The 13,115-nt window shown below is 43.5% G+C and overlaps 1 protein-coding gene across 6 annotated transcripts in view; it reads left to right on the forward strand.

The window, feature by feature from the left end:
- LOC127598077 (serine/threonine-protein kinase WNK1-like) overlaps positions 1–13,016 on the forward strand; it is a 40,643-nt gene extending 27,627 nt beyond the window's left edge. For 5 of the 6 annotated variants that reach the window (XM_052061592.1, XM_052061589.1, XM_052061593.1 and 2 more), the window contains 10 exons: positions 42–185; positions 1,517–2,451; positions 3,717–3,791; positions 3,888–4,010; positions 4,106–4,439; positions 4,802–4,967; positions 5,047–5,240; positions 6,999–7,154; positions 7,645–7,877; positions 9,078–13,016. In XM_052061592.1, the coding sequence (XP_051917552.1) occupies positions 42–185; positions 1,517–2,451; positions 3,717–3,791; positions 3,888–4,010; positions 4,106–4,439; positions 4,802–4,967; positions 5,047–5,240; positions 6,999–7,154; positions 7,645–7,877; positions 9,078–9,461 (2,744 nt within the window). In that variant the 3' untranslated portion in view covers positions 9,462–13,016. Of the gene's footprint in view, positions 1–41; positions 186–1,516; positions 2,452–3,716; positions 3,792–3,887; positions 4,011–4,105; positions 4,440–4,801; positions 4,968–5,046; positions 5,241–6,998; positions 7,155–7,644; positions 7,878–8,038; positions 8,093–9,077 lie in introns of all 6 variants that reach the window. The other variant, XM_052061595.1, reaches the window with a different exon arrangement.
- Positions 13,017–13,115: the final 99 nt, after the last annotated feature.

Consider the following 13,115-nt stretch of genomic DNA (forward strand, 5'->3'; position numbering starts at 1 on the left):
TCCCAATTGACATCTGACTTTACTTGTACACATTCCCACAGGAATCTCCCCCAGCACTACAGCCCAGGTGGTGCATTCAGCAGGACGAAGGTTCATTGTAAGCCCAGTACCAGAATCCCGTTTGAGAGAACAGTTTTTTGGTGCGGCCTCAGCTAATACCTCTGTTGGCGATGAGCCTGGCCTAGGTATGAGTATACAGTGTTATCTAGACTCACGAGTGCCACGATTTAGGAGTGTTTCCAAATTATGAACTGTTGCTTGGTCTCTGTGTTGTGAGACAAAATTTGAATTAGAAGCAATTTTCAGATGCACTTCCACTCTTGTGAGGTAAAGCCACTGTAATGCTGATGTGTGTTTTGCCATTTATTGAATAGGAGAGTCAAATATAGACTTACAAAATGAGAACACTCAAATGGGGATCTGTCGGCCAAAGGACACATTCACTCTCACTAGGCAGTGCCTCTTTAAGGCACAGATCCAAGACAGAAATACTGCATCCAATAATTACACTTTAAGTCAAGTCAAGTCTTGGATCACATATTCACTCTTACTCGGCTGTGCCTCTTACTAGGTACGGATCGAAGAAAGAAATACTGCGTACAATAATTGCACTTTATAAAATCAGTTAACTTATTTACATGGCCCTTTACTGTATTTTGTTTTTATACAATAGAGTGCTATTTTTTTAAATGCTGTGTATTTATTTGCTCAATTATTTATGTTGCTGGGCTGTAATGGCTTCTTAGCATTTGAATTAATCATGAAAATTGATTTGATGTTCCAATCAGGGTTTTAAGCTGCCAGTTACCGATCATTCACGTGTGTGATCAGCCGATACTGAGCACGTGGATTCGGTGTAAAATGTTCAATTTTAGAGCGACAGCTACCAATTTTTCTTAATCAATAAATCATTTAATTTATTCAATTGATTGATTTATCCGATTAAAAAAAAGGTTACATTCCTATCCCTTTATTATTCAGAAACATTGTTTCAAATAGTCATTGCAGAAAATGCACAAACAAATTATGATTTGGTTACTCTGTTGGTCTGTAACATGTCAGAAAATTGGGGGAAATGTGATTTTTCTCCAGATAAAATCTGTTTGCAAATGTCCTGTAGGAATTAAACACAAAGAATCACTATTCAGGTTTACATCGAGCCTTGTATTCCAGTCATTTCTTAGCGTTGAGAGAAATAAGGATGTTTATATTATTCATTATTATATTGGTATAGTACTATATTGATTTTAATACTGTATAATTTAATCGTTATAAGGAAATAGAGATGTGTAGTAACAGGTTTAATTTAAATGTATTTTTTATTTCATTTCAATCTTGCCTGTTTTCTTTATGTTGCACCAGTCTCACATTTTTTTAAATGAAGAATTCAATCAAGCAAGTAATTCACAAAAAACTAAATGCATATCAGACACCTGGAGGTAGAAGCAACGTTTGCCACCGTGTGTCCATATGCAAATGCAATCCCATATTTAAACAACAGTGATTCTTTTTCCAGGGCCCATGATGACACTAGGCCTTTCTCTGTCTGCACCCTCTGGGATTCTGCAGCAGGCTTTCAGCAAAATGAGGCAAGATCACATAGAGAGAGGCAGCAGCATGATTGATCCTCCGAGTGCTGATCAGGAAGCCAGCGCGGTCCTAGCTAGTGATGCTGGATTGGTCCCAAACACTCAGAGTGCTCTGGCTCTTCCCGAAGCGGTACCGTCTACCAATAGTTCGAGTTTCCCTCATACTGGGCTCGTATCCACCGCAACACCTCAGGCACATCCCCCAAGCGGAAGAGTTTCTCCTCCAGCTGTATCATCTCAGTCTCAGACTCCAGCTCCTGTCACGACTGATTCCCTTCCACCGGCCCACACTTCCCATGAAACAGCCGCCTCACAGATGGCACCCACCGTCAGTGTTCCCGCCTCCTCTTCCTCCATTTCTGCACCGGTCATGCAGACCTCCGTCCCGGCGGCCCCTGTGCCCCAGCTGAGTGCTAATACAGCCCCCATCCCTGCCTCTGAGCCGCAACCTTTTAACAATGCTGCTATGTCTTCCCAACCCATAAATTCAGCCGCACATGCATCTCAGCCATTGCCCAGTCAAAACCAACACCAGCCGTTAGAGTCTGAGGGCGCTGAGGTTCAGACCAAAGCGGCGGGTAGAGATGACATCCAAGCCCTTGACAAGAAGCTGCGATCCCTTTTTAAAGACCAGAGTGCAAGTTCCTCAAGCACATCAGTTGATCCCAGTCAGAACACCGGGACCTCTTCCCCTCCCACCGGAACAACATCCCCTCCTCCTGGTGCCGCTCTGGTGCCTCCCTCAAACCTCCCACTCACGTCCGGGGTACCGGCCGTCACTTCACTGTCTACAACTACCCCAGGACAAGGGTTAACTCCTGCAGGACATGCCCAAACGCCCCCAACCAAGCCTAGGGCACAGGTTGGTGAATAATCAATTAATGAATTTTATCATTGTGTTGTGTAGTATACATATTCTAGAATTGTGTCACAATATAGAAAGTAAATATTAGTGTAGTAGCAGCTGAAACTAAAGAAGTCCTATCTTCATTTGGAGAAACTATCAATTTCTGTTCAGTATGTATTGTTACGTAACGGGGTAACTTGACTTCGTGGTGCACCAACCTAGGAGTTTTTACTTAGCGGTCACTTTTATTTTATTTTTTCCCCCCTCCATTTTGTGAGCTGAGCCAATCTGAATTACAAGTGATCTTCAGATAAACCGCCTGAGTAACGGGGAAAAAGCAGTTTGCAGTTAAAGTACAGTAACACCCTTGCTTTTGGGCAAGGAGAGCCATAGTTGCAGACACACTTTCAGCCATTTAGTGAATGGGACAGTCAAATACAAAATGAGAACAGTAGACCATGACTCGCTTCCAGATGCTCCCACACCGACTTGGTGGCCAAACTCCGGGCCCAACAACAGTCGCTAAGTCATGCCCCTTAAAAGGCACACATCCAACAACAAATGCAGGGATGCAAGCTCTGTTGATGACTGAGGAGTTAGTCATCCATTTTGAAGAGCATGATTTGCGCTGGTGATACGATACCATTGCAGTGTCGGTGAATTTTCACCTTCCAGATGCACCGCTTTTGTTCTTTGTGCATCCCTAACAAATAACAAAGTATGTAATTAGACATTTTGTGAATTAAGTTTATTTCTGTAAATTCTCGTGTGTTTTTATGCAGTACAGTGCGATTTCACTGCAAATGCATAACCAAAAACTGTTGATTTGGGGGGAGTGGAACAGATTGTCGTTCCAAGTAATGTCAAACCTCCATACACAGATGTTGTCGTTTTCTCAATATTTGTGCTTATACTTCATAGAATTGTTTAATCAACTCCTGATATTACTTGTCCACTACACAACACATTCATGGATATCTATATCAATCCATTATATATATACGGTATAGTATGATGATAATATCCTGTTCAACTGTTACTCAGGTCAGTGTAATACCATAACAAGAACAATCCTTGCTGTATTTCAACATAATTATTACGCAGGACAGTTTGAAACTTTGTACAGATTTTAGGAAGCATGGACTTTGACATGGTTGATTTTCTTTCCTAGGGCCACACTAAATGATGGAGGTGGCCATATCAGGCCCCTGGGCCTTGAGTTGCACACCAATGCATTATACCTTTGTACATTACTTCTCATCTGTTCTGTATCTTGGTAGACTTTACCTACTGGGTTTGACCAAGCTGCTACTCTGCCCTCGGACACTTTACCCCCATTCCCTGGACCAAATCAGGTAATATTTTCTATCCGTTTGGTACTGCTATCTCCCTTGGATTTTGGATTATATGCCCGAGAGAGTAAATCACATCTTTCTTGTTTGACCTAACAGTCCCAGCAGTTGCCTTTGGGTAATTTGGATGCCCATCTGAGGAGAGCTCTGAGCCCAGAGACTGTTCAGGGGGGCAATGTAGTCCAGCCTCCAGCAGCCAGTTTCACTCTCGGTCGTTTCCAAGTAAGTTCAGTGTTACAAGGCTAATGTGCTTCATACAGGCTGAGAGGATCAAACCCAAGAATAGTTAATGAAAGTTCCGCCATCTCTCCGCCCAGGTGTCCGTTGCTCCCGATGGTGCATCCAGTGGGGTTCCAGATCCAGCCAGTGCTGTCTCCTCTTCCTCACTCACATCCTCCTCCAACTATACTTCCTCCTCCTCCTCATCTTCTTCCTCCTCCCCTTCAAGTCCTGAAAACACCCTCCACCGCTCATCCACTTTGTCCGTCGCAGTGTGTGAAACGGACCACAACAATGGAGACTCCTCTCTCTCTGCTGGTTCTGCCAGCCAACCCCCTACCATAGCAATAGGGCGCTTCCAGGTTTCCACAAGCACCAACGCTTCATCGGGACAACCTGCTCCTTCCAAAGTGGGACGCTTTTCAGTCACAGGTGTGTTGTGGGTTCATCAGCCATTGCTCAGGAGTTATTTCACTTTGCCTTGTCCTCTCTGGATCAGATATTTTGCAATGATTGAGATGGTGAAATTAAAGCGGGGTACACACATACTGATTTAACGTGTAAGAGACTCTCCACAGACAATCGTGAGTCTCCCCACCCCTTTCTTTTATGTACTCCTTATCATTGCAAAAACAAATGTGATTTCTAAGAAGAAAGTAACGCGTCTTTTAATGTGATACACATGCACACAAAGCACGACGTTGAGTGATTCACCCCCCAAAAAAACATGTAACGCGGCGCAGTGTTTCCAACCTAAGCGCAATCAGAAATTTAAATTTGTCATTTGTCTTCAGTGACATCAACAGCAGGTTCCAGCCCATCACACAGTTCGGGTGTCCAAAATGGGCCTTCCTCTTTAGACCTTCATAAAGCACACTCTGCGTACAGCAGCGACAACGACGACGACTCGGGAACAGAGGATGAAGCATTGCAGAAAGAAGTTAGTCGTCTCCGAGAAAGGTACTTGACATCCTCACTGGCTTATAGTATTTTAGCATGTTGCATGGGCCTGCTGAATGCCTCTGTGCTGCATTTCCAGACACATGCTGGAGGTTCAGGCCCTGCAGACCCGGCAGAAAGAGGAAATCGAAGCACTCTTCACCCGACTGGGAAAAACGGCTCCTCCATCCATCCTTTCTCCCGCTGTGGCCATAGCTGGGGGTCGACGCAGGCTCAAGAGCAAAAGCCACAAATCTCCCCGAAGCAGCGGACAACCAAGCCCAATATTCTCTGGTAAGAACACACCACTGGACAGTTGAGCTAATATACAGGGTGTCCAAAAAGTCTGGACTCATTAAAACGGAATCACATGATTGTGACATGTATGATCAAATTCCAAAATGTGTGTGCGTAAAAAAAAAAAAATCCCCCTTGTGAATTTTAATGCATGGTGGCATGCTATGAACGAACATCAGAGGGAGGTGCCCTTCTCAACCCCGCACCGATTGCAGGGACCAGGAGACGTCGCTATTCACACCACTTGGCGATCACACCAAGAAGTCCACCCACCACACTCAACCAAAGCATGCTCGGAAATGCAAGGCATCACCTTCGCCGCAATATACTTCATCAACTGCATTTGTTTGGCTTGGCGGTGGGCAAATCTTACTCTCTTCCAAAGCCAGAAATGTATATTTAGTGTGTCAAGTCAACAGTATTTATAGAGCACTTTCAAACAGCCATCGCTGCATACAAAGTGCTGTACATGGAGCAATTTAACATGCACAATAAACAGAAAGACAAATCGGTAATAAAGGTGGTAGAAAGCCCCAAACAGTAAAATCAAGAACAAATCTAAGTCATGCTGAGTCGAATGCCAAATAATACAAGTGAGTGTTGAGGAGGGCTTTGAAGATGGGCAGCGAGGAGGTTTGCCGAATGTTCAGTGGGAGGTCATTCCAGAGAGAGGCAACAGAAAAGGCTCGATCCCCTCTGAGCGTCAGTTTAGTTCTTGGTATTTCTAACAAAGTCTGGTCCACAGACTTGAGGCGCCGGGCAGGTGTGTAGGGGCAGATGAGCTCAGAGAGGTAAGGTGACGCGAGATTATTCAGAGATTTGAAAACAAAGAGGAGGATCTTGAAAATAACTCTAAAATGAATGGGGAGCCGGTGAAGGGTTGCCAGAGTAGGAGTTATGTGCTCCCTCTTACGAGTACCAGTCAAGAGACGAGCAGCGGCATTCTGGACCAGCTGAAGGCGCTTAATGGAGGACTGGCTGACTCCAAAGTAAAGGGCATTGCAGTAATCGAGCCGGGATGTGACAAAGGCATGAATTACTGTCTCAAAGTGTTCATGCAAGAGGAAAGGTTTTATTTTGGCCAGCTGTCTAAGGTGAAAGAAGCTGGATTTAACAACGGCACCAATTTGCCGATCGAGTTTGAAATCACTGTCCAGTTTAAGGCCCAAGTTTGAGACTAATGACTAAAAATAAGGCAACAGGGGGCCCAAGTCTACAGGATGGGATGTACAAGGGCCACTGGGACCAAACAATATCACCTCTGTCTACTTTTCGTTGAATTTCAAGAAATTTTGTGCCATCCAGGTTTTGATTTCTTCCAGACAGGATAGGAGTGGCCTTAATGAGAAGGCGTCTTTCTTGCTCAGTGGGACATAGATCTGGCAGTCATCTGCATAACAGTGGAAGGGAATATGTACCATGTTTCATGTGTGTGAAATTCTATGGGACTTCATTACGGTGGTGTGGGTGCACTGCTGCATTCATGTGCACCATGGAAAATCGACAACAGTTCTACCCCTGCACAGTTGTAATTTAGAAAGACGCCCTTCGGAATCGAAACAGCACTGTTTGATTTCACCTTAATCAGTACTCAGTAGGACTGACCCAAATAGGTCCACACCCCAAAAAAATGCACCATCTTTGGTACCCATTCTTACACATAGCAATGTAAATTGTCTTTGTCTGGACTTTAGGAACCCACTTTACAGTGATAAGTTTCATTTTGATTCAGTCTCATTTGTCTAATATGTTCAGAATCTTCAACTTCAGCTCACAGTACTCACGGCTCGGAGTCTACCCCAAAACAAAGTACACCTTTAGCTGCCGAGACTTCCCAAACAGGAGTGGGAACATCTTTACAAGAACTCAGATCCTCTCCATCCTTACCCAGTCTCAGTTGTTGCTCCACAGGTATGTGTGTGAAAATTCTCAACTGCTTCTCACACTGAGCTGTGACCCTTGACCGTATAGGTGGCAAAAGTACTCACACTTTCTACTAGAAGTCCTTCATCAACTTATTAAAATAGACTGAATTGTGCTCAAGTATAAAAGTGAAATTGAATTTTTACCGCCAGTTACCGGTATATACAAATGACCATTTTGATAACTTGACATGGCAAAAACATTCTTTGCACACAAGAATGTCCATCTTCAGTTTACTTACATCATGCTTGTACTTCAAAGAAAAAAAAGTCCTGATTTCTGTGTTTGTGATGAATATGCAAAGAAAATCGATATCAGGAAGGGGGCAAACACTATTTCACTTGCACTGTATCTGGAATATAAATACTGAAGCCGACCTGAAAAATGAATTTACAGTAACAGTGTTTGTAATTTTTTACCTCCTACCACTGTATGTCACTACCATCCTGAACCTTTTGTTTGTCTCTTGTGTTCCAAGGAGCAAGTGCGACCACCTCCACAAATGGCTCAGGTCCGTACCAGAACCACTCGCTTTCCCTGACCCACGCGAGCGGGCCGGCTTCCCTTGCCACCGCTGCTCACACGCAGAAGTGCAAAGGGACCTTCACGGATGACCTGCACCAGCTGGTGGATAACTGGGCCAAAGACATTAGTCTCTCGCAGGGCAAGAGGGGTCCTAAAACTGGAACACAGGCGGCTCAGGGACATGACGTATGTGATGCAATGCAACTTCATATTTTTGGAGCCGGCTTTGCCAACTTATATTGAGCCATGGCACATATTTTACATTGCAAAAGTCTCACAGCACACCACCTAAATAGTCACAAAAACTATTTTTTAGACATTTTAGAGAACACTTTTTTTCCCCCCAGATCAATACCAGTGCGACTATTCCCTCTTTGAATACTCATCAATACTGAGTCCAGGTACCTCTCCTAGTTTTGATATGTACAATTCTGTTTAACACAATGACAAAAAATTATGACCCATGACCGTGTCAATCTGCTGCAGCACCAAATACTAAACCTAAGCGGACTATAACGCGCCAACACCATCAACAAGTCAAGTCAAGTCAACAGTATTTATAGAGCACTTTCAAACAGCCATCGCTGCATACAAAGTGCTGTACATGGAGCAATTTAACATGCACAATAAACAGTAAGACAAATCGGTAATAAAGGTGGTAGAAAGCCCCAAACAGTAAAATCAAGAACAAATCTAAGTCATGCTGAGTCGAATGCCAAAGAATACAAGTGAGTTTTGAGGAGGGCTTTGAAGATGGGCAGCGAGGAGGCTTGCCGAATGTTCAGTGAGAGGTCATTTCAGAGAGAGGGACCAGCAACAGAAAAGGCTCGATCCCCTCTGAGCCTCAGTTTAGTTCTTGGTACTTCTAATAATGTCTGGTCCAGAGACCTGAGGCGCCGGGCAGGTGTTTAGGGGCGTATGAGCTCAGAGAGGTAAGGTGGCGCGAGATTATTCAGAGATTTAAAAACAAAGAGGCGGATCTTGAAAATAACTCTAAAATGAATGGGGAGCCAGTGAAGGGATGCTAAGAGTAGGAGTTATGTGCGCCCTCTTAACACCATGTGTCTGGAGTGTATACAATCATGAGCCTATGTTCCATAAACTGCATTGAGTAACTGCGTGAGGCTCATCTATACCTTTAGCTGGCGTACTAGCCGAAATAACACGTTAGCACAAACGGACATGACATCACACACAATGACTTAAACCTTACAACAAGCCCAAAATTCCACCAGTTAACACCAATGGAATACATTTGTTCTGGCCTGTACACACAAACAGAGAATGTCATGTATAATAGAGGATATGTTCCTCCAAAACTAAACAAAAAAACTGAATATATGCAGCGATTCTATGTAATGAGCTTTTCCTGGTTCTCAATTCCAGGGAATCCCTCCTGCTAACATGGGTCGCAAGTTCTCTGCTCCCGGCTACCTCTGCCCGACCCTCCCCACGCCTGCCAGCACCACCACCGGTACCCCCACCACCCCCCACCACCCCAACCCTGCCAATCCCACCGTCCCCCTGGGCGCCCGGAAAGGCTCCCTGGGCCCGGTCGGCCCGGGTTTCGGGTACGCTTCGGCCTCATACAGCGCTTCTCAGTGGGCAGGACCCACGGCCAACTGCCAGGTCGGCATGCTCACTCCCGCCCAGTACCAGCCGCCCATGGCCGCTCCGGTGTCCATGCACCAAGGCTACCACATGGGGACCACCACGCCTGCCACCCAGAAATCAGTCAGCCACGGAGGATCCAATTTAAGGCCTACGTAGCCCAGTCCAGTTTGAAGCACTCACTCACGAGCTCTCTGTGCTTTACTTTTTTTTGTTAGTTTTGTTGTTGTTTTTTAAACAAAATGATTACATGTCGTCCTCTAAGGCAGATTGAAGTCTGCTGGACCCAGTCAGAGGGAGCGTGCAATACACACACATCCACACAGCATACATTCGGCCCACCTGTTTGCTGTGAAATTGAGCTGTGATGAGCTGATTGGTCAGCCAAAGATGTCTTTATTTTCTTGTTGTCAAGGGCGGATGTGCACCATGCACAAAAATTCAGGATAGTTGACCTTTTGGGGAAATTTCAGGATGAATTTACAATACATTCGGACCTTTACAGCTAATCTTAATTTGACCGTTTCTTAGCCTTCTGTGGTTATTCTAGTCTCATATCTTAGTTGTACCCTCCTGATGCCACTCTTGACTTTATTTTCTATGCGTTTCTTTGACTCCTCCAGTCTCTGCTGCATTGTGCTGATGATGCTTTAAGTTGGCTGGCCCCTTCCCTCACCATTGCAAGGCTTCACATAGTCCAAAATATTGGAAGAGATACATAAAGACATACAAGCTGAAATGTCTTTGTCAATTAATGAATCAAAGATTAAGAGTGTCATTAGCACGTTGAAACGGATACTGAAGGAAAAGGCATGCAAAGGTGTCTATATGCCTTTCTGTGCTGCTTCCGGTCTCTGAGGAGTCACAGAAAGACATTGAAGGGGACGGACAGCCTTGGAACGACTCGTAAGAGACCAGCAAGTCGAAAAAAAATTACTAAAGCGTTCAGAACTCTAGACAAAGTTGGTTGTAGTGCATTTTAGGTTCACCCCCGAAATTACACCTGCAGGCCCAACATGCCTCACTTTTTGTCATTAGTGTACTGTATGTTGTTCTCATTTCAAGCCAAAAGTGGGATGGTGAACACGGAGTAAATATTGACCTGCTTGTGGGAAGGGAGGTTAAGTTGTGCCAGAGAGAGGGAGTGTGCGAGAGCAAGTCGAAAGAGTCTAAGTTGAGCAGGAGTGTGACGATGGTTTGCGATATGTACACGGTGAAGTCAATGCAATAATTAAGGAGAGAAGCAACTGCCCCCTTTTGTAACTGTGGCCTTATTCCCTGAAGACATTTTTGTACATAGATATTCAACATATTTATGTCTGGTGTCATTTGTGATTTTGCATGTTTTTTTTTTTAAACAAACCGACTTGGAATTTAAAACAAACATAAAAAGGCATCCTGGTGTTGAGCGCCGCAAAGTGGAGGCGATGCTGCTGTAAATCACAATATGGCTCGGAGTGTTTACTTTTTGTTTTTTTGTTTTTGTATTTGTTGGTTTACACTTGAATTGAACGAATCCCACGAATCCCACGTTGGTGACACGCAAAGCCACAAAACTCACTCAAGTCAAATAATTTAGTATTTTGTTTGTTTTCAGACAGCCTACAAAATAATTAGCCGCTTCATTAGTGGGGTTCCCTCCTTTTCTGTGGTCCTGTTTTTTGTACTCATCTATTTAATAAACAGAAATGTTCTTTATGGACCTGTATTCAGCCATCAGATTTTGATGTTGTCTCACTGTAATTACTATTAAAGGTTGTTAAACAACATGTAGTTAAAGGAATATTAAAGTGCAATGGCAGGGTTTGTTATTATCTCAATGTACTCTTTCATCCTGCTGTATATTAAGCTATTCTATCTCCCTGTAGGACTTCCCTGCCCAACCAACCGCTTCCTTCTTACTTTCTTGCTTTTGCTGTTAATTGTACATACTCAAGTTTAATATGCGGCTATCTATTTTTATTTTATTTTGTTTAAATACACACAATGCACCGAGACTAGAAAACGCACTCACACTCTAACCTCGGGAAATGTGAGGAACACTTTTAGTGCCTTGCACCCTCACTATTAAGTTCTATGACAAGCGGTTGGAACATGTATTCCATATCTTTGTTCTCAAACTGAAGGTCCATTTACCATTCCACTCAGTTCTCATTTGTAGTGGAGCAACTAGGTGTTTCTAATAGATTACAACTGTCTACTAGTTGACTGACATCTGTGTGCCACCAGTACTACTGAAGGTCAAATGAACACATTTGATACCCTTCTCAGGGTCCGTGTACTAGTACATTCTCTGTCTTCACTATTTAGACAATTCGGTGCACTCGAAGGATGACAGTGTCTTACTAGTGACTTTTTTTCCACTACTTTCTGCACTCTAAGAGGAACACCTCGAGGAGTTCAAGTACACGTTACTTTGGGGGTGGGGGACCACATTAGTTTATCTGCATTCTACTAGTGACACTCCATGTCAACTAGTAGAATTTTGTCACTATTAGCACAGTTATCAACGCGCACACATTTTTTTCTCCTCTAGTAACATAGTTGTCCTACTCAAGCCAAAAAAGTGTATTTGTGATATGTATTTGATATTCGTATACAGTACTAGTATCTTCTTCATCCTCACCTTTGGGACAATTCGGCCAACTAGTAGACCCACAGAAGGACTCTCGCTTCTGAGTCATGTTATTTCAAATACTCCTCCCACTTTGTATCCTAATACACAATTGAACCTAACTAGTAATCTACTGTGCTGTATTAGTCATGCTTATTGGCTCAAGTAGTTGGCATGCATCACACACTAGTAGCCATCTGTGCACCAAAATAGTCATTAATAGGTTTGCTTCACTAGTTGTGTCTCATCAACTTACTAGTATGCCAAAGTGTTCCTACTAAGCAATGCAGAAATGCCATACAGTGGTGAAAGGCAAACGTTATGAAGGCTAGTCCTACCATAGTTCCAAATTGACTTGTTTAGCGTACTAGTGCATAGATCTTAAATTAGATGTCAAGGATATGGAATATATGTCAAACTGCTTTCCCCACATGTACTATCGAGGCCCCTGTACGCAATGTGAACGCACTGCAATGTAGAGGTTGGAAATGTTCTGGTTATTCATTGCTTCTACTCTGCTCATTCTTGTGCTTTGGGCTAGCTTTTTTTTTCTCCCTGATTTTTATGGATTTCTCATTAAACCATTTCACAGATGCACTCCAGCGGCCTGCTCATAGTTTGGACAACTATGGTAGTTAAAACTTCTCTAGAGAAAAAAGTAAGTTCCTGCAATGCAGAATATGCAAAGTTTTATAGGGATGGAGGGTTCATGGAGTCATTCGCATGCCGACGAGAGTTACTGACTTCACTGTTTTTTGATACGGGAATACTATTCGGTTTGTTTGCCTTTTCGGGTCATCACCATGTCCCCCCCCAATTCACATCCACCAATGTCACACGCACAAGTTGAATAGTGGCGTCTATAACTCATTGTGTTCTCTGCATGCCAGCTTCACCAGTGTTCAATCTGATATCCACTGTACAGCACAAACTTAAGAAGATCCGTGAAAGACCTCGAAAAACAAGACGTGAGGCTACTGACACATTTCTGCTCGACTCTTCTTTCCGTATTGATTTCCTGTGATTTGGTGTCTGGTTTTTGTGTATGTTTTTCCACATTGTACAAAATGTAAAAACAAATTAAAAAAATATGAATTACATTCCCCAGCTTCTTGAATTGGTCTTTGGTATTTTAGTCCAGACTTAATTTCATGATGCAAGCCTTCTCTTACCAAGAAAAACAAATCTCCCAGGATTTC

Source organism: Hippocampus zosterae, chromosome 3 (genome assembly GCF_025434085.1).
Source record: "Hippocampus zosterae strain Florida chromosome 3, ASM2543408v3, whole genome shotgun sequence".
NCBI lineage: Eukaryota > Metazoa > Chordata > Actinopteri > Syngnathiformes > Syngnathidae > Hippocampus > Hippocampus zosterae.